The sequence below is a fragment of the Sus scrofa genome, chromosome 14 (assembly GCF_054392235.1).
Source record: "Sus scrofa isolate SSC_HxYL_T2T_F1_AM1 chromosome 14, Sscrofa_HxYL_maternal_Yorkshire_Landrace_v2.0, whole genome shotgun sequence".
NCBI lineage: Eukaryota > Metazoa > Chordata > Mammalia > Artiodactyla > Suidae > Sus > Sus scrofa.
In genome coordinates this window covers 42,332,063-42,359,330 of record NC_139396.1, presented here as the reverse complement: position 1 = coordinate 42,359,330, position 27,268 = coordinate 42,332,063, and the positions used below count along the sequence as shown (strand labels likewise).

The following is a 27,268-nucleotide window of genomic DNA, read 5'->3' as shown; positions in this document are numbered from 1 at the left end:
AAGTTATTCTTTAAAGTTGCTGGTAAAAAAACCAAAAAGGAACCTGCCCATTAGCAGAGGTGAGGTATCACTCCCTCAGGGAATACCAAATCACAGCAAAGAATCTTATTCTCCTCCTAAAAATGAGGGAGTCAGACTGACTCAGTCATATGAAACAAATCTTCGTCTCTATCAGATTTATGAAACCACAAGGGATAGAAACCCAGATAACAGTGTATGAATACTGTGTATCATGGTTTTGAAGAGAGACTAAGGGCCATCAGAAACCACTTTTGGTTTCTTAGTGTCTGGTGTTGAGCAACCATTGTAGTGCAGGTTTTAGCATGATGAAAATCAAGTTAGCCCAAAGAAAGTAGAGGCCCCTAACATGGCACATGCAGTGATGGGTCAGTCCCAGGGAAGAGAGTATTCTTCTATCTCCAGATCAAATGAACCACAGGTGTTTCTAAGCTGATGTAATCTATGAATAAAAAATGCCATGCAAAGGGTCATATTTCAGTAAGAGATCTGGATAGCAGGAGAAAGAAGACCTTTTGCTCTAAGGATAAAATGCTCTTCAAGTTCATGGTCTAAATGGGTTCTAGACTATAATTTGAGGTGAGACTGGAGAGGGAAATTGATTATACAGAAACTGTGCTATATAAAAGGCACATGTATGTGCAAGTGGATTGAAAGATGCATAGATTTAACACAAAGAGACCAATGGTAAATAGATTAAACACATTTTATTTGTGGTTTTTCCGCTACTTCTATACAGTTAAAACCAGCTAAAACATCAGCTTTGTTTTATTATAAAGCATCACGGAATTTATACCAAAACTCCCACTGTGTTTATAAAAAGTAGTTCAAGTTCACTAGAAGGTATATTAATGGCTTCATATATAAGTCATGTAATCATATTTAAATTAGAATATATTTTGACTTCAGGATACCGTAGTCATTTATTCCAGCCTTAATAGACTTTTTAAAAATTATAACATTGAAGAGAAAAATTCTGAGACTTCATTTTGCTCTGTGAGGCCTAAACATTTTTGTTTAGGCCTCACAGAGTAAAAAATTCATCACGTGAAAAATCCTTGCATTTCTCAATCAATCCCCCAAACAACTGATCTGGAAGTATCATTGCTAAACTATACAATGAACCCAATGTTCAGAGATACTAAGTAATTTATCTAAGGATGTGCACAGGAGAGCCAGGCGGGCTTGATCACAACCCTGACTCCAAAGTACTTGCTCTTTCTACTTCATCCGATAGGTTTCTGAACAAAAAGCAGGAGAATCGTAAACATGACTTGAAAAATGCCCATAGCAATCTTTTAAGTGGTCTGGATAGATTTTGTTTTCAGATTTTATTAAATTTTTCCAAAAAGCTTTTACTCAATTGTTCAAATGCTAAGACCACGTTGTCCTCTTCATTTACACAAAGTTCACGCAGAGAAACACTGTAAATGGAAATACAGACACACATAAAAGGCACTCATTGTACTGAGTGTCAGTATAAGAGGGCTTCCCCAGGGAGGCAGTTAAGTAAATACCACTAGATGATGACATGTTAGCAAAAAGCAGAGAAGAATGGTAAGGAACACATTTACTTAAACAAACAAACAAAAAAAAACCCCACGTTGTAAATCAATCAATCAAGACAATCGTCATGCTGTTTTTCTTAATGTATTTTACCAAGAGGATTTAATGGCCACCAAATTCCATGTAACCTGATCCCTCTTCCCTTCAAATCAGCAACACAAATTCCCTTCTTTTTCTCCGTACATCTTTTATGGAGCCATTTTGTGTTGGTGGTGGTGTGTGTTTTCCTACTACTGTGTCCTATATATACTGAAACCCACAGGCAACTACCTCTATGAAAAGCAAGAGAGTCCTCCTTTCATCTAGATATGTGACAAAATTAAGAAAACAGGGTGTGGTAAATAGAGTAACAGCCCTCCAAAGATATCCACAGCCTAATCCCTGGAAATTTATGGATTGTTAGGTTACGTGGCAAGGGAGAATTAAGGCTGCCAATGGAACTGAAGTTGTTGACCAGCTGACCTTGAGATGGAGATTAACCTCAATTATCTGGTGGCCCACTGTAGTTGCAGAGGTTGTTCTAAGTGGAGGAGGGGGCAGGAGAGAGTGGACATCAGCGTGACCTGACCTGAGACTGCCCTTAAAGACAGAAAGGGCCAAGATCAAAGCCTCCAGTAGATAGAAAAGACCACCAAACAGATTGGTTTGGAACAGAAAGGAATGCAGCCTTGACAACACCCTCATTTCAGCCCATTGAGACCCATTTTGGACTTGTCACCTTGAGAACTGCAAGATAATAAAGTTGTATTGGTCTAAATACTATGTGGTCATTCGTTAGAGCAGCAGTAAGAGACTGATACGTAGGTGACAAACACAGAGAGAGGAAATCCAAGAATGTACAGTCCAGCTGGGCTGATCGAGAACTGGGAGGGGTCAGGACCTGACATCTCATCTGCCTTGGTTCCACTGGAAGTCCAGTGTTTCCCTGGTGTCTTCACTAGTCCATCACAAAGGATGACGACTTCTGCATCCAGAACACAGGATTTCCTCCTAGTTACAGACTCATAATTGTGACTCTTAGACATTTTCTCCTGAACAATACACCACAGATATAGTGTGATGCATAAATTCTAACTCATTGTTTTCAGCTCTTAGTCCCCAAATTTCATCCTCACTTCTGTGTTTCTATGTATCATAACTGAAGTGAAAACCTTGTTGTGGAAATTAAGACTGCTATGGTCCAGGGGTTCTCAAGGCTTTGGAAGACTGGTGCCTATTGGCGTGCAGTGCCTATGCTGAGGCTCTGGTCTGGGTGAAACGTTATGTCAAATGGATTTTGGAACTAGTTCTACTGTAGAAACAATGTAATGGCATGTTGAAGAAAAGTTCTGCAAAGTTTTTGGACAGTTGAAATGCTTGGCACCCAAGAGGATCAGTGGCATTAAGTATGAACTCAACACTTTTAAAATTATCATGAAATTATTAGAAAATCTAAAATCAATATTTAAAATACATAACGCACCTGATAGATTGAATGGTGAGTGCAAAATCTTTCAACAACTGATATGCAAGGCCTTCATTCATCCTAAACAAAACATTTTGAAAATTAACGGTATACAGACATTAAAGAACTTATTTCATATCAAAATGCTGAATTTGTCAATAATAGATTGCTTTTGTCTGACCATTTGTATTTACCAAAATCATTTCTTCCACAACCCCTCCCCCAATGATTTAATCTGTGGGAATGATGATTATGACTTCAAAAGTCACAAGTATCACTGCCACAGATGATCAATGAACATATAAGGTGAATGCTCCCAGGAGGAAACCTGAGCATGAAAGTCAAGATCAGGAGAGTAAGTGGGAAAGGGTTAAAGAGAAGAACCAAGTGAGTTACTCAATGATGACTTTATCCACAATGATGAGTCATACTTTCAAAAATGATCAACATTTCTCAAGAGGGTCAGAATTTTTACACATTTCTCTCAGATAACAGTATGGCATTATTTGTTGTTATTTAAAGTATATAATAATATAGTAATAATTAAAACATATCTGTGAATATATATATTTATATTTGTAGTGCATGGCTTTATGTCAAGTGAGTCAGCTCAAGCCTCAAGATTTTGCTGAACTAGAAGTAGAGGCAGAGGTGGAAATGGTAGAGATAGAGGGAGAGGTAAGAAGGATAGAAGTAGGAGTAGAGATGGAGATAGAGACAGAGACAAAGGTAGAGGTAGAAGTAGCAGAAATTGAGATGAAATAGAACTAGAGTAGAAGTAGAGGTTGGAGGTGAAAAAGACAGAGGTAGAGACAGAATAGTGAGAAAGGTAGAGCTAGAGCAGTAAAGATGGAGATGATGGAAGTGGAAATAGAAACAGATGGAATTAGAGACAGAGAAAGAGGTAGAAGTTAAAAGGATAGAGTGAGATAGAGGTAAAGATGGAGATGATGGTGATGATGGAGATGGACTGATAGAGATGGGGATGATGGGTATCGAGATGGAGAGGATGGGGATGTGGATGGAGATAGTGATGATGGGGATGACAGAGATGATGGGAATAATGGAAATGATGGAGATGTAGATGATGAGGATGAAAATGATGGGGATGATGGAGATAGAGATGATAGGGATGATGGGTATGGAGAGGATGAGGGATGCAGGTGATGGAGATAAAGATGAGGGGGATGGATAATTCCCATTGTGGCTCAGCAGTAGCAAATCCAACTAGTATCCAAGAGAATGCAGGTTCGATCCCTGGCCTTGCTCAGTGGGTTAAGGATCTGGTGGGTTAAGGATCTGGTGTTGTCTATGGTGCTATGGTCTAGGTAGAAGATGAAGCTCTGATCCTGTGTTGCTGTGGCTGTGGTCTAGGCAGGCAGCTGCAGCTCCAACTTAACCTCTAGCCTGGGAAGTTCCATATGATGCAGGTGTAGCCCTTAAAAAGGAAGAAAGAAAGAAAAAAGGCAAAAAAAAAAAAATGAGGGGGATGGAGATGAGTAGGGATGGAGACAGATAAAACACACCTGTTGTCCTGGACTAATCCTGTCAAGGATCCATGTTTATAGAAATCGAGTGCATAAGCATTGAGTGGCATTTTTCTTCCTTGGTTATCAAATCTCTGTGGACACAGGACAGGAGCCTGAGAGCTACTGATACCGATTGTGCGCAGAGTGACCTGCAGAAATACAGCTCTTCTTAATTTGGTATTTATGTGCAAAGAAAGTTCATGATCTTACACTGTGCTTCATAGTTACTTCCTTTGATCAGTATTTTCAGAGCACACTCTGTGGTGAAGGAAGAGGGTCTTTCATACACACTGGGGTGGTGCTTGAGCAAGACTGAGTTAGAGTTCCCATTGTGGCTCAGCAGGTTAAGGACCCCACATGGTTTCTGTGAGGCTGCGAGTTCAATACCTGGCCTCCCCCAGTGGGTTAAGGATCTGGCATTGCCGTGACAGTGGTGTGGGTATACATGTGGTACATGTAAACAATGGAATATAACTCAGCCATAAAAAACAATGAAACATGCCATTTGTTGATGTTTTCTCTTTTCTGGCCACTCCTATGGCATAGGAAGTTCCCAGGCCGGGGACTGAATCTGAGCTGCAGCTATGGCAACATTGGATCCTTTACCCACTCTGTCACCAGAGAGACAACCCTGGAAACTTAACCCACTGTGCCACAGTGGGAACTCCTATGCGTCCATTTAAAATGCACAAGGGTCTGGAGTTCTCCTGTGGCTCAGCAGTTTAAGGATCGGTTGTTGTCACTGCAGTGGCTCAGGTCACTGCTATATTGTGGGTTTGATCCATGGTCTAGGAACTTCCATATCCCATTGGGTGTGCCAAAAAAAAGAAAAAAGATAAGAAAGTGCACAAGGGTCTGTATAGTTTTTCAAAATTCTTTTAAGTGATAGGAGATTATTTTATATGATGGAGGACTACTTGATTTTGGAATAAAATGGAGCCAACACACCATCACACCAAATGTAGCAAAACTTGTTTTCTTTCTCAAATTTTGTATTAAAGTACAAATTAAATTTCTACAATGTAAATCAAAATTATAATGAGGTATCACCTCCCACTGTCAGAATGGCCATCATCAAAAAGTCTACAAACAATAAATGCTGGAGAGAGTGTGGAGAAAAGAGGACCCTCCTACAATGTTTGCGGGAATATAAAATGGTACAACCACTATGGAGGTTCCTCAAAAAATTAAAGCTAGAGTTGCCATATGATCCAGCAACCCTACTCCTAGGCATACAGCTAGAGAAAACTATAATTGGAAAAGATGCATGCATCCCAGTGTTCACTGCAGCACTACTCACAATAGCCAAGACAAGGAAATAGCCTAAATGTCCATCCACAGAGGAATGGGCAAAGATGTGGTACATATACACAATCAAATATTACTCAGCTATAGAAAAGAATGAAATATACCATTTGCAGCAGCATAGATTGTTGTATTAAGTGAAAGTCAGAAAGACAAATGCCATGTGATATCACTTATATGTGGAATCTAAAATGTGGCACAAATGAACCTATCTGCAAAAGAGACACAGACCTACAGACATAGAGAACAGATCTGTGGTTACCAAGGAGGAGGAAGAAGGGAGGAGTGATGGATTGGGAGTTTGGGATTAATAGATGCCAACTATGATATATAGAATAGATAAAAAACAAGGTCCTACTGTACAGCACAGGGAGTTGTATTCATTATCCTGTGATATCCTTTATCAAGGATATGTGTTCATGTCTCAAATGGACATGGTTATTTTGAGCCTCAGTAGGAACACTGTCAGATAGACCCTATAAGAACTAGTTTCAGTGAATGAAAGTGTCTGTTCTATTTGTATTTATTTCCAATGAACATGATCTGATTTCTCAGGCAGTTAAGAACAGTCTAAGAAATCTTTAGGACCTTCACATGGTCTTTGGAGTTTTCAATAGCCACCTTTTCCTACCAAAATATGACATTCCTTAAACAACGGACAATGACTACACTCCAGAGAGAATTCAGCCAACTGGGGTGATGTCCAGGGTGGGGCAGAGAAAAGGGTTGTGCAGGCCACTGTTGTACTTCTAGACCAGAAGACACTGCATGAGGAAAACAGAACACACAACTAGCAAAAGTCACTATTACCTTGTAATAGTGCCACTGCTGTAAGTTTTACAGGACACAATGGAATTGGGGTTAGAATGTATCACAATGGACAGATTTCTGAAGTATTAGGGTTGCAGTGGGGCAAAACCACAGCTTTTACATGTTCATGAACATGATCTTGAGGTTTTGCCCAAATATTTTTTTGGTTTAGTAAGGAGTCCTGAAGCTTCCTCTGGAGACCAGCATCTGTGTCAGGTCATTGCTGCAGCTGGTTCTTCACAGATAATCCACTGGTTAAACTTTCACAGTTTGATGGGTGACTTGGCTACATTTTCTTCAACAACCTTCTTGTAATGAATGCTAGTGCTTAGAAGTCCATTCCCCTCCAACTTTTCCTGAGGGACAGGTAGTCCTCAACTCTTCCAGAGTCACCCAATGTCATGTGCTACAGATAAGACTGGAGTGAAAGCAAATATGGTGGACAGGACAGCAGGACAAACAGGAGGGGGAGAGAGGCCTGTTGCTGGTACACTCAGACTCCTCTTGACCTTTGAAAACTGGGCCATGGAAAATAAATGGGTTGGCTTTGATGACAGTTAGCTAAATTTATAATATTCTCTCACCAATCTATCACATGAATCTCTGCTCTTGAACAAAGATGATAAAAAATGTTTAATAGTCAATCTAAGCAAATAACATCTTAGTGAATTCATGCTTCAGTAGCTCTTTGCTCCAAACACCCAACAGTAATATGTAAAATAGCAAGACATAAAAGGTATTAACTTATAAAATATAACTATATCAAAAGAGAGAACAGGAAAATCACAAGGCTCCAATGTAGGTAAACGTCTCTGTAAAAGGATGAGCAGGTCTTAGGAAAAGGGTAGGCCAGGCTTTGGGCCAGAAGCTGCTGGTGGGTGGTGGCCACATGCTCAGCTTCAGAGAAGTCTGAGGGCTTTAACTGCTTCACCAAAGGTGGAAAGGAGAACCCCTCCACACTCCATGAACTTCTTAGAGCCTTAACTCTTGATGAATTTCAGGCCTAGGAGAGCAGCCAAGTAAGGACTCAGCTTCTCCCCCAGGAGCTCAGCCAAGCTGCCTGCTGGCTCCATGCTGATTCCTAATGCATCTTCAGTGTCACCAGGAGATGGCAATCCTGAACCACCTGGACAAGTCCTGCTTGGAAATAAGCTCCCACAGTGTGGTCAGGAAAGAAACTGGAAGTGCGGTCTGCAAAAACTAGAAGGAATGAGGTGCATATGGAGAGAAGACAGGAGGAAAGAGATAGTAGAGAGAAAAAGAAACTAAAAGAAAATTACATTTAGATCACGCTTGTAAATTATAATGCCAAGATCCATAAAGAAAAACAACATCAAGAAAGAGAACAAAATAATTACAACAGGAATTCACTCTGGCTAAAATAAGTTTGATAGGATAGTGCTATGGACTGAAGGTTTGTGCCCCCCCAAAAAAAAACCCAGCATATTTTAAAGCCCTAATCCCCACTGTCATGTTATTTGGAGGTGGACATTTGAGAGGTCATTAGGTCATGAGGGTAAGGTCCTCATGACAGCATGAATGCCCTTATAAAAAGAAGAAGAGGCATAAGGGGTCTCTCTCTTCCATGTGAGGCTACAGCAAGGTGGCCACTGACAAGCCAGGAAGAAGTCTTGCTAAGAACTGAATCAGCCAGCACCTTGATCTTGGGCTGCCCAGCTTCTAGAATGGTGAGAAAGAAATGTTGATTAAAGTAAAAAAAAAAAGAAAAATCCTGTGATAAACCATAATGGAAAAGAATATATCTATGTATAGCTGAGTGCCTTTGCTGTACACCAGAAACACAACATTGTAAATCCAGTATACTTCAATAAGGAAAATTAAATTTCTACAGGTTTATTCCAACATTCAGATGGATTATTAAGCCTATTGGAAATTCACCTAGTTCTTTGTATCCCATTTTGGACATCAGGTGATCCAGGATATATGGGATTTATGGTGTCTATAGCAACACTGGGAATGACTGAAGTTAGTTTTACGTGCTCTTTTCACAGCAAACCTGTGTCAATTTCTGGAAAAGTGGCAGTCCTGAATTTCTGTATCACGGAGCCAGATTCCTCAAACCAGTATATGAGATGATGAAATCACTCTGGCTTCAAAAGCACCATTTCCTACTTATTTCTGTTGATAATGTGGAATTTTTTTCAATTTGGGGAATTTGAAATCCATGCTGAACTGCCTAGAAATATAAATTCAATTCTTTCTTAAAGACTTTTTGTTTTAAGCCCAACTTTCCACTTACATGGTCCAGAGTTCCTGGGCAAAGCAAATCACCATCTGAGTTCCCGGAGAGACAGACAAAGGGAGAGATGGCGACTCTCCCCTCCTTGCAGCTCATCAAGTAAGACGCAAGTTGGGAGTCTTCACATTCTTCACCTGAGAAATCTGGCCATAACAGGTTGGGCTAGAATTAGTTTTTAAAATTCAGCCAGACTGCCATACTTTACACACCTGCTCCAGACCACCCTGCAAGGGGAGCCACTCAGTTTTTAAAACTAACATCATAATGAAGTCCAAATGAAACAGATCAGTAAGCAGCACAGCTTGGCACAGAATGCATTCAATAAATGTCAGCTATTAATATTATTATCAATCTCATACTATTCTGTATTATGTTTTAGTTGCTTTGATCGACAGGTGATAAAAGACAATATTTAAACTGTCTACTCTTTCAGCCCAGAATGACTGTTATTACCTTGGTCCTTCTTCCAGCTGACTACAGACTTTGCCTCACAACCTCTCTAGACAGAGTAATTCAAGCAGCCAGGATCAGCAGGTTTGGCAATGATACATGGGAAAAGAATACTTTTCCCACCCCTACTTTTCCCAGATGGTGCATTCAAAGTTGGCTCTCATTTGTGATGGAGGAAGAATATTTGTGTGTCCTCTTTGATTCCTCCGGGATGTTCACCATGCCCACTGCTAAGGTCTGCTTCTGTTCATGCTACTTTCCACTCTAATACTCCCTAGGATGCTACAAGCTCTGCCTCCCTGACTTTTCCCAGTTGAGGATGTGAGGGTGACATGAAACCAGGAAATTACTACCCAAAGCTCAACCTTTTCCCTTAATCCTTGTCACCTTTTCCTGTTTACTTTCCCCTGGAAGACTACCATCCAGGGGCCCAAGAAAATTAAGAGCAAAGGTGAATAGGGTTTACTACTGCACTAAGATAGTTGTAGTCATCAGCTTAATTACCTAAAGCTCAATTATCCAAACTCAGTGGATAATGGTATCCTCCTCCTCATGTGTCTGTTGAGATTGAGGCATGAATATGGAGTAACCCCCCACCCCCCGCCCCAGCCCCACTGCTAAGTAGCAGCAGAGCCAGAGCCTGGACCCAGGTACTAAGCACTGAGTTTGTGCCCGTGACCACCCACCCACTCCTCTCCAGGAAAAAAAAAAATGGATAGTCTCTAGTTTCTCCTCCTCTCATGGGGTCCCTTACTCCATCTTCCAGGCTTGACCTAAGAGCAACCTTTCATCAAGACGGTTTATACATGACTCAATTCAATGTCATTTCTCCACTGTCCTTTACCTAACTTTAATAAGCACACTTTCTTTCTTGAGAAAACGGAAAAGATCCCCTTATTCTAAGACAGACTGACCTTTCCAAGCTCTGCTCTTCTGGAATAAACTATTCTTAGGCAAGAGTATTTATTCTTCCAATTGTTCCGCAGTGGAGCAAAGATACACCTACCTGTGTGTGACAGTGGGAGTTGATACTCCTGTTTCATATCAGCCAATCTGGAAACAATCATCAGGAAGGAGGCAAAGTCCTCTGTAACGTTCTTGTTATACTGGTCTAGAGCATCCTTGAAGTCCTTGGGGAGGTCCTCCAGGAACACCTACATCACCAAGGGGATCATTAAAAAAAAAACAAAACTGGAGGCCACATGTTTTTCAGAGAGATCGACATGCCTTCCTCGAAAACTGTAAAGTGTGAAAGATGTGCAAAGAACGCTACAATGTAATTCTATACATACCTGTTCAGTAATGCAACTCTTTCATTCTTTCATCTGTGAAATTGAGGTGAAATTCATTTTTTTCTATCTGCATTATAAAAACCAATACCTTTACTCTTAAAACATTTTTTTCATGCTACTTAACCAAAACCATCTTTTAAAAAGAAGCATGTCTTCAAATGACATCAGACCTGCGAATATTTGAAAGAATCTAGTGACACATTTGGAGAGCAAGCAATAATAATAAGTTCCCTTGTGCCTGGAATAAACTTCACCTGACTGAGAGAGCTTTTAAAACCTCACTTGGATTCATTTTGCTAACATTTTGTTAATTATTCTTCCATCTAGATGCATAAAAGGGATGCATCTCTAATTATTCATAATATTCTTGTCAGATTTTGATATTAAGTTTGGGTTTGCTCCCCCGTTTTTGTATGCTCTAGAAGAATTTGTGAAAGATTGCCATTATTCTTTAAAGTTTTGAAAAAATTCACCAGTGAAGCCATCTGAGCCTGGGCATGGTGGGTTTGATGGGAAAGTTAATTGATTGCATTTATTTAATAGATATAAGACATGAGTGTTTTTTTTATATATATATATAGTCCTTGGTTAGTTTTAGAAAGTTGCATTTTGTACAAATTTGCCCATTTTGTCTACACAGTCAAATGTATTGGCCTTAAGAGAGTCTTATTATCCTTTTCTGTTCCTTTCAATGTACACTATAAGATCTGTGGTAATGCCTCCTTCATGTTCCTGATAAATGTAATTCGTACTTTTGTCTCCATCCTCAGAGTCTTGCTGAAGGTTCATCACTTTGATTCATCCTAACAAGGAAACAATTTAGGCTTTGTTGATTTCCCTTTTTTTTTTAAATTTATTTCCCCAATCCCCAGTGGGACATTTATTTTATTTTTATTTTATTTATTTATTTTTTTTTTGCCATTTCTTGGGCCACTCCCGCGGCATATGGAGGTTCCCAGGCTAGGGGTCAAAACGGAGCTGTAGCTGCCAGCCTACGCCAGAGCCACAGCAACGCGGGATCCAAGCCGCGTCTGCGACCTACACCACAGCTCACGGCAATGCTGGATTGTTAACCCACTGAGCAAGGGCAGGGATCGAACCCGCAACCTCATGGTTCCTAGTCGGATTCGTTAACCACTGCGTCATGACGGGAATTCCTGATTTCCCTTTTGTACAATTTGTTTTCAATTTCCTTTATTTCTGTTCTCACTTTATTATTCCTTTTCTTATATTTACTTTAGGTTAGATATTCTGTTTTGTATTATTTTGTTTTCTCCTAGCTTCTTAAGCTGACAAATCAGATAACTGATTCTTTTTCAGGCTTTCTTTTCTTCTAAGATGTGGTTATAAGGCTGCAAATGTCCCTCTAATCACTGCATGAATCATATCTCATGTGTCTTTGTTTTATGCATTATCATTTAATTAAAACATTTTATAATTACCATTTTGTTAATTTTTTGTCTTATATGTATTTAGAGACATAAATCAATTTTCAGGCAATTAAGGTATTTCTGGTCCAGAAATACCTTGCACATACATATTGTTAGCAGATATTTGACAAAGGTACCAAGAACACACAATGGGAAAGGACAGTCTTCTCAAAAAATGGTGTTGACAAAATGTGACATACACATGTAAGATTAAAACTGGACTCCTACCGTGTTCTGTACATTAAAAAATGAATGCAAAATGGATTAAAGACTTAAGTGTAAGACCTAAAACTGTAAAATTCATAAAAGAAAATACAGCATCATTGGTTTTGACCATAATTTTTTGATGTGACACCAAAAGCAGAGGCAACACAACTGAAAGTAAACAAGTGGGATGACGTCAACTAAAAACCTCTGCACAGCAAAGGAAGTCAATGGAGTGAAAAGGCAGTTCTGGAATGGGAGAGAGTATTTCTAAACCACTCACTGATAAGGGGATGATATCCAAAATTAAAAGAATCTAGTACAACTCAACATCAAAAAAAAAAAATGGGCAAAGGACTCGAATTGACATTTCTTCTAAGAAGGCCATCATACATAATAAAAGCTGGTCAGCATCACTAATCATTAGGGAAATGCAGGTCAAAACCACAATGAGAAATCACCTCACAGCTGTTAAAGGATGAAAAGATTAAAGAAAAATTTCAAATGTAGAAAAATTGGAGCCCTATACACTGTTGGTAGAAATGTAAGCTGGTGTAGCCACTACAAAAAGAAAACATATGATTTTTCTATAAAAAATTAAAAATAGAACTATTATATGATCCAGCAGTTCCGTGTCTTGGTATTTATCCAAAAAGATGAAGTTAGGATGGTGAAGAGATACCCGTACCTCCGCGTTCACCACAGTGTTATTCACAGTAGGCAAGATGTGGAAACCACACATAGAGCTGTCAACAAATAGCTAAGGAAATGTGCTCTATTCATACAATGGAATATTATGAATTCTTAGAAGAAGGAAGTTAACAAGGATGAACCTAGAGGACCTTAAGTTAAGAAAAATAAACCAGTCACAGAAGGGCAAATATTCCATGATTCCATTTCGATGAGGCATATAAAACAGTCAAACTCATAGAAGCATAAGGGCATCACCAGGGCTGGGTGGAGGTGGCAATGGGGAATTGTTTTTCACTGAATAAAAAGTTTTTGTTATACAAGGTAAATAATTTCTAGAGATCTTCTGTACAACATAGTACCTATAGTTAACAATATGTTATTGTCCACTTTATGAGACTGCTGCATTACTTACAGCACTACCAAGGCACCTACTGTCCACTTAAAAATACCTCAAGGGGCTAAATATCACGTTAAATGTAAATAAACAAACCAACCAATCACCCACCACAAGGAAATCTTTGGAAGTGGTGGCTACTATTCGTAGGTGTGTTGTGTTCATTGGTCTAGAGAATAGTCTGTGAGGGCTAAGATTTGTCATTTCACATGGTGATGCTGGACAATATCCATCAACTCTTCTCTTTTTGTTTTTCTTTGTCACCTTTCACTAAGGTTATCGGGTGTAACCAGCCACCCAACTTTCTCAGGTTTTAGTGGACTATATTAGTAATAGTATTTGATGTTGGTTTAATGATAGGGAATCATGATCAAAGAAACTGCTGCAAATAAAATCAGGTAACAGTCCCTGTGTGTCAAGGGAGGATTTCTAAGATGACTATTCTAATATATTTTGACGAGGACTGTATAGTTTACAACATCCACTTCCTGTCCACCCTTCTTGTTCAAGCCCTACCTCAAGGTAAAACGATCCTAAGAAAACCATAGCTTCAATGATGGGGACTATTAGTTCATTTAATTACCTACATTCCTTCTTTAGCCACCAAATACTATACTTTTATATAGTCAAATGGAAAACATGAGCAAAATTTTTATCCCATGTTTCCTCAAAGTATTTAACATTTTGATAGATTTATAGGGAAGACATGTGAATTAAGTATAACATTTATTACAGGAAAAAGAAATTATTACTCTACAAGACAAATAAATCTCTATGAGTAAAATTCTACTGCTGCTGAATCATTTATGGCAGGATCTAAAGGTCTTATTTATTAAATGTTATCAGAATCATAAATTTTACCTTTGATTGATAAAACTTGGGAGGAGACTCATGGAACTTTGCTGGAAAATATGTTCTCCCAAACAGATTTGCCAATACCAATACCAGCTTTTCCATTACGTCTTGAGAAAAAAGTTTTGAGCCTATACAGAAAAAAATGTTCTGTTATAAAAAGAGCATCAATCCCATTTTTTACATTTAAATTGAAAGTTTTACTGCATTTTATTTCATGGAAACTAGAAATATGCAACAAATCCCGCAACTAAGGAATGACTATGTCTGCTGGCAGTCTTATATATCTGTGCCTTCCTTTTCCTTCTGGCTTCCCCTCTCTCCTTCAGACCCTCATCATTCCAACCACAAAGAACCCTGTCCCCTGACCTGGAACCCCCTCTTCAGTCTAGCACTAGTTTTCCTAAAGCATTTAATGAGCACATCTCACCTCCTCAAAAGTCAGTGCCGCCTAAACAAAATCTAATCTCCTTAGCCTAGCACTTAAGGCTTTGTAAAAGTCACCCACAAATAATCTCCTGGCCCACTGTCCTGACACTTCTGTGAATGCAGGTCACCCTGACTCGCTCCCCACCCTCACCCTCAGCACGGCAGTGTTAAAAAGTCCAACATCTGGAAATGCCTTTGTGTCCCAGCTAGGCATGGATCTGGCATTGCCACAGCTGCGGTGTAGGTCACAACTGCAGCACAAGTTTGATCGCTGGCCTGTGAACTTCCACATGCCACAGGTGCAGCCAAAAAAGAAAACACGTGTTACAGTTAATGTCTTGGGCTCTGGAGTCAGACTGCTCGCAGTTACAAAATAACAATATCTATATTATCTGCCTCATAAAGCTTCCATTACCATGTTTATAACTGCATACAACCCCCTACACATACACACACATACACACACAGCACTAAGCACAACCGTACTTCTTGTTGCCGAAAATTATTCTCCTCCTACAGGCTTTTGGGAGCTGGAATTTCCTGAGTATCCCCATTCCACAGAACAATGTACGTTCGGGGTCTCTGACCTTGTATAAAATAGAGCGTTCCTACCAGTTAATGATGGGAGGTAAAGTAATGCTGTGAAAAGCACTGAGATCACCAAGCATCAAGAGCTGTATCAAATGTAGACACAAAGAGGAGTTCTCATCATGGCTCAGCAGAAACAACCTGACCAGCATCCATGAGGATGTGGGTTCAATCCCTGGCCTCGCTCAGTGAGTTAAGGATCTGGTGTTGCTGTGAGTTGTGGTATAGGTCGCAGATGTGGCTTGGACCCCATGTTGCTGTGGCTGTGGTGTAGGCTGGCAGCTGCAGCTCTGATTCAACCCCTGGCCTGGGAACTTCCATATGTTACAGGTACAGCCCTAAAAAGAAAAAAAAAGAAAAAAAAAAAAGCCACAAAGAAGTAAACATTTCTTTTAGAGACATTGTTTAAAGATCTCTGGTTTAGAGAGTTCCCATTACGGCTCAGTGGAAATGAATCTGACTAGCATCCATGAGGACAAAAGTTTGATCCCTGGCCTTGCTCAGCGGGTTAAGGATCCGGCATTGCTGTGAGCTGTGGTGTAGGTCACAGACACGGCTTGGAACCCGAGTTGCTGTGGCTGTAGTGTAGGCTGGCAGTTCCAGCTCCAATTTGACCCCTAGCCTGGGAACCTCCATAGACTCTGGGTGCGGCCCTAAAAAGACAAAAAAAAAAAAAAAAAAAAAAAAAAAAAAAAAAAGACCTCCAGTTTAGTTAAAAACGGCTTTTGTAAAAACTGCATCAAATGAAACATTAAGTGGGCATTTACAAATGGAATTCATAAAATACGTACATGATTTTGGCAAAAATATATTTGGGGAAAACAAGATTCTAGATTATGCAATTAAGACACTATCAGTTATTTAAATACATTCAAAGAAATATGATTGGAAGAACATATTCACAAATATCAATGGTGGATATTATTTTAAACATAATGGCTTTCCATATCCTTTTCCTGCAACATTAGACAAGTATTTATCAAAAAATTATATATTAAATAATATTTTCTGAATCCTGGAGTCAAGGAATCTGAGGTTAGTAAGAAGTTGACATGTTTAAATAGTCAAAATATAGCTGTCTCCCAAATAATCTATATTAGTAGGCATATAAAACTTATTTTAGGAGTTCCCATTGTGGCGCAGTGGAAATGAATCCCACTAGGAACCATGAGGTTGTGAGTTTGATCCCTGGCCTCGCTCAGTGGGTTAAGGATCCAGCGTTGCCATGAGCTGTGGTGCAGGGTGTAGATGTGGCTCGGACCCCGCATTGCTGTGGCTGTGGCAAAAGCTGGCAGCTACAGCTCCAATTAGACCCTTAGCCTGGGCACCTCCATATGCTGTGGGTGTGGCCATAAAAAGACGAAAATATCAAAAAAAAAAGAAGAAAAAAAAACCTTTATTTTATCTAATTTGGTATCTCTAAATTATCTAAATGCTAACTTGTGTTTTCTTTGTAGAAAACAATATTCCTCAAGTGCCAGCCTCACTTTAGCATTTTTAGACCACAGGTATGCAACATCAAGCTTACCTTTCCTGGTTGGCTGACAGAGGTTATGGAAAAGGCCTCTTACAAGAAAACTGACGAAAACCAGATTAGAAGGTTCATGGTAATGTAAATGTGACACAAGTCCAGCAAAGCCCACAGGGTTACCTTCTTGATCTAAATAGCCCTAAAGAACAAAATAATTTATGAGTCTGACTCAACCACAGACATTAATTAACAAGCAATTTACACAATGCCAGCTTAACATATAGTACCTAGTACTGAGAACTAAAATGTCACCTGCCACACCAGTAAAGGATGCTGCAGCCACCATGCCATCACATTATGGCCACCCATATGGTGAGCCCTGAGGGGGCCCAGGATGGAGACAAGTGGGCTGCCCACCGCCAAGCCCATCAAGCCCTCAGCTGCTGCAGCTGCCCCCAATAGTGCCCCAATGGTGCCAACAGTGCCCCAGTGGTGCTCCCAAGAGTGTCCCCAGTAGTGCCCTCTCAGGGGACTCGGGAGGGGAAACACAGGATGCTGGCCCCGACAGCTGGGGTGCACATCAGAGGAATGATTTCAATGAGCCAGGGACTTGCAGCTTGCCACACATAAGAAAGCACTAAATTCATTCACTTGAGGTGTCTGGTTTTCATTTATTAACAGTAATCCTTTGATGTTCTGTCCACCTGGTCTTTGTTGCAAAAACTCGTATACATCCTGGCTTTCCCCTGGCCTCTACGGAGCTTTTACTCAGAGTTACTGAGAGGCCGCCTCTCGGGGGTGCGTTCTCAGAATGTCTGCCAATTAAAACATACCTCTCAACTTGGAGGTTGTGCATTTTTCCCCCCCTCAGTGGACAATACCAACATAGGGAGATTAATCATTACCTGGCCCATTTTGATAATTATATCAACTATAAGTAATATGACTCATTGGCTCTAACCTTGTAACAGCTGGAATCAATTGGCATGGCAAGAAACATGCATGGTGCAGACCCTATTTCACAAAAAGGTGAAGAAGCCTGGTCCTACCTCCTTGACCAGGAATTGCAGTGCAAACAGAAAGTAGAGTTTCAGCATCTCCAGGGTCCGGGGCTGCTTGAAGGAGAGCAGTGAGTGCTTCAGCACGGACAGCACCTGTGGAGGGGAGCGGTGTGGTCACACGCAGTCCGTGTTGAGAAACACACCCTCGACAATAACACAGGTGTACTGTGATTTCAATTATCCTGCATATTATCGTGTTATGACATCCTAGAAACCTTTCTGGCTGGGAAGAGACCGCCCCTCCCAGGGCTAATTCCTAGGGGGCATGGGGGGAAGGAGGGAAGGGAGGGAGGGAGGAAAGAGGGATAGAGGGCTGTATAGTCCATCACTTCTACTTTGGGTCAATACGTTTTGAAGGCATCAAAGTGAACAAAACACAGGGAGGGCGGTCCCTTCCCAATGCCTCTTCATAAGGATGAAAAATGAATGTTTAATGATAAATTTTAAATCTCTCACTGTGGACTGGATATTTATCTGAGTAGAAAATCTCAGAATAAGGGAGTTCCCATTGTAGGGCAGCGGAAACGAATCTGACTAGGAACCATGAGATTGCAGGTTCAATCCCTGGCCTCGCTCAGTGGGTTAAGGATCCGGCATTGCCATGTGCCGTGGTGAAGGTTGCAGATGAGGCTCGGATCCCACATTGCTGTGGTTGTGGCGTAGGCTGGCAGCAACAGCTCCAATTAGACCCCTAGCCTGGGAACCTCCATATGCAGCAGGTGCAGCACCCCCCCAAAAAAAAGAAAAAAAAATTCAGGATAAGTGTATAACCATATTCAGAGACTAAATGCAAGTATATCTTTGTGTAAAAACCAAACCCCCCATGCCTAGAAATATGACTGAAAAAAATACCAAGATGATAACAGGATTATTTCTGCATAGCGGAACTAGCTACGGCTGCTTTTTCCCTCCTTCAACTTTCCACATTAGCCAAATATTCTTTGAAAAACTCAGGTTACTTTTCTATGAACAATAAACTCTTTTATTACAAAATCATAAAAACAAATCTTTTAGCTCCTCATGGTAGAAACAGGAGTGTAACCCAGATTTTTTTAACCCCACAGCCAGCACCTTATTCCTACAGGACATTGCTTATCACGTATGAAAGCAATGATCTGGGGCAATTCCGAATGCCCATCTGGCCATCAGTTCTCTAAGAAGACAACGAAACTAAGTATTTCTCTTCACCCTCCGCTAGTCCTATGCCAAGACATTACCAGGCATTGATAAGACTGGGGGCTCCGAGAAGCTGTGCCCACAGACATACGAGAAGGGCCCCACCAGGAACAGTGCCACAGCCTCCGAAGATGCAGCACACACCTTTGCCTGGGCATCTCCGGGGTCATCTCCCTTGGAAGCCAGGAGCATGAGCCTCAGGACCAGGGAAATGCTAAGAGGAAACTGCCCCCTCAGCTGAGGGACGTTGGATTTGATGAGTTTTTCTATTTTGGGCAATGGGATATCAAAGAAATACACATCTCCCAGCAGGTCTTGACCTCGACGTCCAGCCCGTCCAGACATCTGGCAACAGGACAGAAATCACAAAGTGAAACTTCCCTGAACACCTTCTCCATCACAGTGTAAGAAGAAGAATGAGCCTTAGAATTGGGTTAGAGGTGGGAATTCCCACCGTGGCTCAGTAGTAACAAACACAACTAGTACATGTGAGGATGCAGGTTTGATTCCTGGCCTCGCTCAGTGGGTTAAGGATCCGGTGCTGCTGTGAGCTGTGGTGTGGGTCACAGACGCAGCTTGGATCTAGCGTTGCTATGGTTGTGGTGCAGGCTGGCGGCTGCAACTCTAATTCGACCCCTGGCCTGGGAACTTCCATAAGCTGTAGGTATGGCCCTAAAAAGACAAAAAAAAAAAAAAAAAAGAAAAGAAAAGAAAAGGAAAGAAAAGGAAAGATTGGGTTAGAGGGTGTAAACTATGCCTTTGTGCAAGCAAATGAAACTAAGATCCAAATGGGTGCTGGGCAGGAGATTCTCGGTGACTGAGACAGGGCAGAAAAGGAAACATTTACTGTCATAATGTACTTATTTCATGCCCCCAATGGTGCTAGATATTTATATATATATTGATACATGGATGAAAGAACAACAAGAAGAAAAACGACTAGACGCTGGTCTCAAGTTCACTTACAGCTGAGCTTTCCAGAAGCCTCCCCACCCCTTCCCACCCTCTCCCTGGTCCCTTTCTCTCCCTCTCCCTCACACACAAATGTGCTGGGTGACAAGGCACATAAAAACTGCACAAACTGGAGTTCCCGTCGTGGCGCAGTGGTTAACGAATCTGACTAGGAACCATGAGGTTGCGGGTTCGGTCCCTGCCCTTGCTCAGTGGGTTAACGATCCGGCGTTGCCGTGAGCTGTGGTGTAGGTTGCAGACACGGCTCGGATCCCGTGTTGCTGTGGCTCTGGCGTAGGCCGGTGGCTACAGCTCCGATTCAACCCCTAGCCTGGGAACCTCCATATGCCGCGGGAGCGGCCCAAGAAATAGCAACAACAACAACAACAACAACGACAAAAAGACAAAAAAGACAAAAAAAAAAAAAAATGCACAAACTGAGATACAGGAGTGAAAATTCAGAAACTCTACTTGTACAAAGCAAGTTAAGAACAAACTCTTTACAAAAATTACATTGGTTCTCCTTTATTAAGTGTTTGGCATGTGCTTAGTCCTTCCCACCTTTGCATACAGACCCGCCAACAGCAGCTCTACCAGGTGATTCTAATCCCCATTTTGCAGAACAGCTACCGGGGCTTGGGGGAAATAGGAAACGCTCTGTAGACAAACACCAGGAAGAACCATGCCTCTAACCTGGAGGCATTTCCACTCCCAAGCTCATCATCCTCAACACCATACCACCAGCCTGTCAGATTCTCAAAGACTGTACCGGTGGAGAGTTCATGGCCAGGACAGTGGCAGGAGGAGAAATCAGAAGGACAGGGGTCGGTCACGTGGAGGAAAGACTGAAGATACTGCACTGGGTAGGAGCAGGGCCCGCCAGGGAAGAGAAACAAGGGTTCAGGGAGGAAGGGACGGGACTTGATCAACAGTGCACTGGGAGCTGATGCATCTGGCAGAAACAGCCACCAGATGCCGCTGAGCAGGGACACCATCTGAGGACAGGCCACACTGTGTGCAGGACACAGCAGGGTCGGGAGAACTGCTTGATACCACAAGCCAGGAATGTATGCCAAAGGCAGTGGAGACAGAAACCACAGGGCCCAAGTTCAGCAACCCCCAAGGAGGGCAACGCAGAGGGATTGTGGCAGCCCACATGCAGGAGCAAAGGTGAAGGAAGCACTCAGGAGAACCCGCGGTTGCAGAGTCAGGGCACAGAGGCTGGGCAAGGAAACATTCCTCACATGCCCTCCATGTGTGTCTTCCCTGAAAACACCTCACTGAATTCTTGCAAATGTGCGGAGCAGTATAAGTGGCCCTATTCTGAGACAAGAGAGAAGGACCACACACTTTAGAGGTCACACCCAAGGTCATGGATCTGCCCTCTATACCACAGCTAACCACACCCATCAGGCTGGGATGGAGGTCTGGTAGCTGCAGCACATTTGCAAACCAAAGGCTTATGTTTCTTATTATTTCAGGGCCATGTGTCTTCAATGCCAGAGTGGGCTTCTGCATCACAATACCTGTCTATAATTTAAGGCATCCAGGTAGATGGAGTTTTGAGCAAAAACCACAGATTTACAAGGCATGTTGATTCCTAAAGCAAGTGTCCCCGTAGCTGTCACCACCTAGAAGGAGAAGAAACCAGTTACTTCATAAAACAGCATTTCCATGGAAGGCCATGGAGTGACTGAAATCCTTGAACTTCAGTTAAGCCATGGGAGGGGCTAGAGATAAGAGCTCTAGCATCACAGACTGCCCAAATACCTTCCCGCTCTGGCCAACCTGCCACCCTGCTCTGCCAAAGTACTCTCCCCCAACATGTCTGTAGACCTAGTTTGCTCAGAGTGCTGCTCGGATGCCAAAGAGAAAAGCTCCTATTGTGGTCGTCGGAACTAGTCGGGAAATGAACCCAACTAGTCTCCATGAGGATGTAGGTTCAATCCCTGGCCTCCATCCAGTAGGTTAAGGATCTGGCGTTGCTGTAAGCGGCAGTGTAAGGCGGCAGTGTAAGCCAGCAGCGTAAGCCAGCAGCTGCAAATCTGACACAGCCCCTAGTTGGGGAACTTCCATAAGCCGCACCTGCAGCCCTAAAAAGGAAAAAAAAGGTCAAAAAGAAACTTCCAGACCAGCACCTCCAAGATGTCCACCCCCCCTCGCTATCCCCCTTCCGGCATTAATGGCCACCTCCAGGGGCATCGCCTGTGTGTTTACTGTCCTGCCCCAGACCCCCTGCCCTATCCCCTACTGAGAAGAGTGCCCAGAACAGAGCAGGTGCTCAGGAGAGACTTTGTAACAAATGACCCGAAAGGGACTTTACCCACCCCAGGCAGTAACACTTTGCAGACCCACTTAGGGGCAGTTGCTGGCTTCATCCACTAAAGCCTATTTATGAAGCTTAACCTCTATGGAAAAAAACATATCTAAGTAATAAGTGCAAAATAAAGTTTCACTTCTTTCCCTGATTTGCCATAATAACCAACCAGAAAAGGAGTAGTGAAGGCTTTAAAGCTTCTCAAATGATCCACTTTTACTCATTTTTTCATGTCATGTTAGATATTTCTTATTGCCCTCTCTTTCTTTTTATGTTGATTTTCAGAAAGCCATGGTTTAAGTTAATGTTTAAGTATATGGAATAATTTTCTCTAATTATTCTGAACCTGAACTCTATTACCGGTCAAAATAAAACACATCATATCTTAGCTGCTTTTATAAAAAGTTCTTCAATAAGAACACAGATGGGAAAAGAAAGAACATTAAATTTCAAATGTAACTAGAATAATACCTTTTTGAAAATGCATTCTCAATACCAAAGCTCTTGCTGTTTCCATAGGGCCTTTTTTAGAGTGATCTAGTTATCCATTTATTAAGCTAACAGTAACTGAGCAACTCCTATTTAACAGGCACTATTTTAGACCCAGGATATGCTGATCAAAATAAGTGTGCCTCTTTTTTTTTTTTTTTTTTTTTTTGTCTTTTAGGACTGCACCTGCAGCCTATAGGCATATGGAGGTTCCTACACTAGAGGTTGAACGGGAGCTACAGCTGCCAGCCCACGCCACAGCCACAGTCACAGCAGATCTGAGCCTCATCTTCGACCTACACCACAGCTCACGGCAACGCCGGATCCTTAACCCACTGATCGAGGCCAGGGATCGAACCTGCAAAACCTCATGGTTCCTAGTCAAATTCCTTTCCACTGCACCATGACAAGAACTCCCAAGTGTGCCTCTTTAATCTATAATGATGTAAAAAATTTTGTTTCTAAATATCTACTTTTAAAATAAATAAATACATTGTTATCAGTTTAAAAAAAGCTAAATAAAGTTGTTAATGATATATTTTGGTTTTTTCCAGGTTACAGAATTACCCTTAAATTAGGGTGTCAGATTTTCCTCTAGATTAAAAGAGAGAGTAACAGAATCCACCCCATACACACACACACACACAAATACGATGTACATAAAACAAAAAATTAACATGGATAATTAGAAAAAGTCAGGGTCTATTTTTAAATATTATTCAGGGTCTGAATTGACCAGGAAGTTCCATAAAAACTCCATGCACTTATGCAGGCTATCCTACAGGACGCATGGAGTACAACACAAAGGCTGGATGGTGAGCGATTTCTGCAAAACTCCCCACCTGGTCCACCATCAGTGCCAGGACAGAGCCCAAGGCTGACATGACTAACATCTGCTGAGACGTGCATTGGGCTCCAGGACGAGACCCACCTTTGTTCTCATTTCAGCTATTACACTGAGAAAAGATGTGACCGAAACACTGCCATGAATGTCCTCCATGCCCACGAAAAGACATCTGTAGACAAAACCACGGGACAGCTGACAAAATGCCCTAGACGTTATAAATGAAAAGCTGGGCGGTGTTGGGGGGGGGTTTGTTCCAAGGTCGCCACAGATGCATTTCACAATAGAAATGGGTGGGAAAGTACCTGTTTAGGGACTATTTTAATCTCACAAAAAGAGATGAACTGATACATTTCAAACATCTCAATTGCATGAGATGGACATGCAGTGCTATTGTGGGTCATTTAAAAAAAAAAAAAAACAACCATAATTAGATGAGTAAAAAGCAGTGATTTTCTACTTTTATGGGTGTTCATATACAGACAGAGTTTCAAATTTTAGAATGAAGAACTTGACCTACCCTAATAAATCCTTTCCTGAAAAGGATCTCAACTAACTGTTTCTCTTTGAAGTTCAGCGAGCTGTGATGGTACCCAACGCCCCTTGCTGCCAACGCCTTCAGCTCCGCACCTTTCCGGGTTAATTTCACTCGGTCAAACACCGTCTGCAAAGTCTGAAAGAAGCCAGTGTTTCAGGGATTTGGATAATCGCTTATCTAATTTTAATTTCAATCAGAATTTAAAATGCTGACATGGAATTAACAGGAATACTCTGTAACAGGTCAGCTAAATGAGGCAACTGTTTGAAATTAATTCTACAAAGAGCATTTTATGGTGGCAATGGCAACAGTATGAAATCTTTGAGCAGAATGCCTTGAACGGTTTTGCCCCATTTCAGGGGTGGGAGGTAAGTGAGCCCCAGGAACAGGAGTGCGCCTGCCTAAGTTCCCCCTGCAGGGAGAGAGGACTCTCCAAGGAGGCAAAGCCGGTACCTGAGCCCACGTGGTCCGCAACACCGACTTCTCACAGCAAAGGGGTCAAACAGCCTTAAAAACACCCATACCCTCAAAGGAAATGCACTGTGTGCAGTTACAGGTAGTAAGAAAAACACTGCTTATGAGAGAGAGAGAAAAGAAAACGAAAATTAAGTATCCAACTTCCACTGGACAATCAGCCATGCAGTGGGTATCAGGGATCTGGAAAATGACGGTGGAAGGACACGGCTGTTAAAAATGAGACCATGGAATTCACATAAAGCATGGATACAACAGAATGCAACTGCACACACACATACACACAGGCACACACTGTCACTCCTGTGTGTCTGCGTGTGTGTGTCTGTGTGTCGGGGGCAGTGGGTAAAGTCGCAAAGATTTTGGAAGGTTCATCCAGGAAAGCAGTGATTATTTCTGAGTGCTGGCATACCTTTTACTGTTACTAATTTGTAGTTTCAAATTTATCTACCAAGCACATGCATTATTTGCATTAAAAAGCATTCTGAAGGAGAAACGGCTCACACTTGTGGATATTTCAATGTCTTTTTGGTGGCATGTTTCGACTACAGTATAGGAAGCTTCTGCTTTTGAAAAACTCTGTACAATTTGAAATGGATTGGGCCACCGGTACGGGGTGTTCAGCTGAGGCATGTGAGACGGAGTCTAGAATTTAGGCTGTGAAAGGCAGCATCACGGAAAGAAATAACGAAAGGGCAGCCGCCCCCAAGGGCTAGCAGTTAACAGCAAGAAAACGATCATCTCTCACCCTAACCCTGTCCTTCTTAGATGAGCTCCCAGGGTCCTCAGGAGCTGGTGCGCCCAGACAGCCAGTCATGGGGATTCCGGCCTGCACTGAGGTGTCACACTCAACACAGCCTGGACCCGAGCAGCAGAATGATTCCCAGGAACCGCTTCATCCTGAGGGCTCACCTGAGCATCCAGTGCCTTCTGATCAGCATAGGTGCAGTCCTGGGGGATCTCCAAGTTCTTCTCAAGAACCTTGAGGAGATTATCATGCTCAGCTTCATGGATTAGGCTTTGATCCATGTTTCTGGGCTTTTTTAGGCTTTTCTCATCTCTGTTTATAAAAACAAATTTTAGGTATGAGAGATCAGGAAGCCTGAGACTGCCCGGACCCCTCACCACTCAGCCATCCACAGCCACACACACACACCAGGGACCATTCTGAGGCAGCCTCTTCCACAGTAGCCGCTGGGCCACGTGGTCCCCGATCAGAAATATCCCCCTTTTTTCCTCATGTTCCACTCCTGCTCTAAGCAGGCTTCTTGCCAAACCAGTTCTCCCCGGGTGACCTGTCACCCTTCCTCTTTCCCAGCCTTTGTGGCACTAGGCCAGGAGGAAGTGCTGGCCAGCCCCCTTCTCTCCTCCTGTGGGTGGTGGCACCACAGCGGCTCTCTCAGGGACACCAATCCCTGAAACCTTGCCCTGGGCTGACAAGGGCCCCAGGAATGCCTGGGAGGTCACACCTTTGGCCCAAGAGTGGGGGAGTGGTCCCCAGCCTGGCTGACAGGAGGCACCTAGATCAGCAGCCTTGACCCAAGCTGGGGTGACGCAGACCCGCCCTGCCAGCCAGGCTTACCCCAGGGACACCCCAGCAAAACCAACACCCTTAAGCATCTTCCCTCATTTTCCAGCAAGTCCTGTCAACAGATTACCTCCAGGAGGCCCATCTCCCATCCCTGTGGGGAATCTGACCAGAGACAACATCCACAAGAGCTGGCCTGGCCTTAGCCACCAAACCCCTCACTACCCCATCACCCCCTGCCCCGCACAGACACCTGGTTTTCTGGCCTTTCTTGGTTTGTCTCTCAACCAGATACCTCCCAAGACAGCTCCAAGCAGGAGGAGATGAGGGCCCTAGTACCCATCATTGTGTCCCCACCTCCCGCTGACATCACCCTTACCCCCAGGACAGCACCCTGACAAGGAAGGCCTGGCCCGACAGCTTGCAGAGCTCACGGAGGACCACTGAGGCCCCACACCGCTAACTACTACTTTCACATGTTAAATCGAGGTAACAAGCTTTCTGATAAAATACATTCTGCTCCTACCCTGAGAAATACAGCTGGAATTTAAAGGGTGAGGAGACGGCCTGTGGCAGGTCTCCCAAGGGGCACCTAATGTTAAGGGAATGTGTCGGGGGAGGGGCAGCAGCGGCCCCACACCCTCAGTGGGATCCTGGTGCTGAACACAGTATGAAATCATCCTCCTTATTTTTATAGCTTGAATAGCTGGTCACCAATCCAGCTTGAAATCCTGGCTCCCAGCACCCTGAGAGAAGCTGTCTAGTTACAGGAAAGGCTGGTGGCTCCATCAGCTCCAAGGAAACAGCACTGCAGGAGGTGGGGGGCGGGATGTCAGGAGCTCAGGGCTCCAGAATTGGGGAAATCCGAGTCAGAGAGGCGCTAATAGCTCTTTCAACTTTGAGGGAAGTAACCATTCCTTCAAAAGTGTTTATGGAGCAACTCACCTGAGCAAAGTGCCAAGACTGGAAATAAAAAGAGGAAAAGCCCTGCTCCCTGCAAGGAAGAGCTAACAATGCAGGAAGAAGGCACACAAAAGCAGCAGCAAGGCACCATAGGTGACCTACTACGTGTGGGAGTGTAAGTGACCTACTATGTGCTGGAGTGTTAGTGACTTACTATGTGCTAGGGTAAAGCGACCTACCATATGCTGGAGT

At 42.6% G+C, this 27,268-nt stretch overlaps 1 protein-coding gene across 4 annotated transcripts in view; it reads right to left on the bottom strand.

Moving 5' to 3' along the window:
• Window positions 1-710: 710 nt before the first annotated feature.
• DDX60 (DExD/H-box helicase 60) overlaps window positions 711-27,268 on the bottom strand; it is an 80,167-nt gene continuing 53,609 nt past the window's right edge. For 3 of the 4 annotated variants that reach the window (XM_084994710.1, XM_084994709.1, XM_021072212.2), the window contains 12 exons: window positions 25,498-25,645; window positions 24,094-24,246; window positions 21,450-21,554; window positions 19,117-19,317; window positions 17,785-17,889; window positions 16,793-16,934; window positions 14,257-14,378; window positions 10,389-10,536; window positions 8,933-9,075; window positions 4,555-4,706; window positions 3,047-3,109; window positions 711-1,442 (listed from right to left, as the gene is read on the bottom strand). In XM_084994710.1, coding sequence (XP_084850836.1) covers window positions 1,343-1,442; window positions 3,047-3,109; window positions 4,555-4,706; window positions 8,933-9,075; window positions 10,389-10,536; window positions 14,257-14,378; window positions 16,793-16,934; window positions 17,785-17,889; window positions 19,117-19,317; window positions 21,450-21,554; window positions 24,094-24,246; window positions 25,498-25,645 — 1,582 coding nt within the window. In that variant the 3' untranslated portion in view covers window positions 711-1,342. Of the gene's footprint in view, window positions 1,443-3,046; window positions 3,110-4,554; window positions 4,707-7,281; window positions 8,353-8,932; window positions 9,076-10,388; window positions 10,537-14,256; window positions 14,379-16,792; window positions 16,935-17,784; window positions 17,890-19,116; window positions 19,318-21,449; window positions 21,555-24,093; window positions 24,247-25,497; window positions 25,646-27,268 lie in introns of those variants that run through there. The other variant, XM_021072215.2, reaches the window with a different exon arrangement.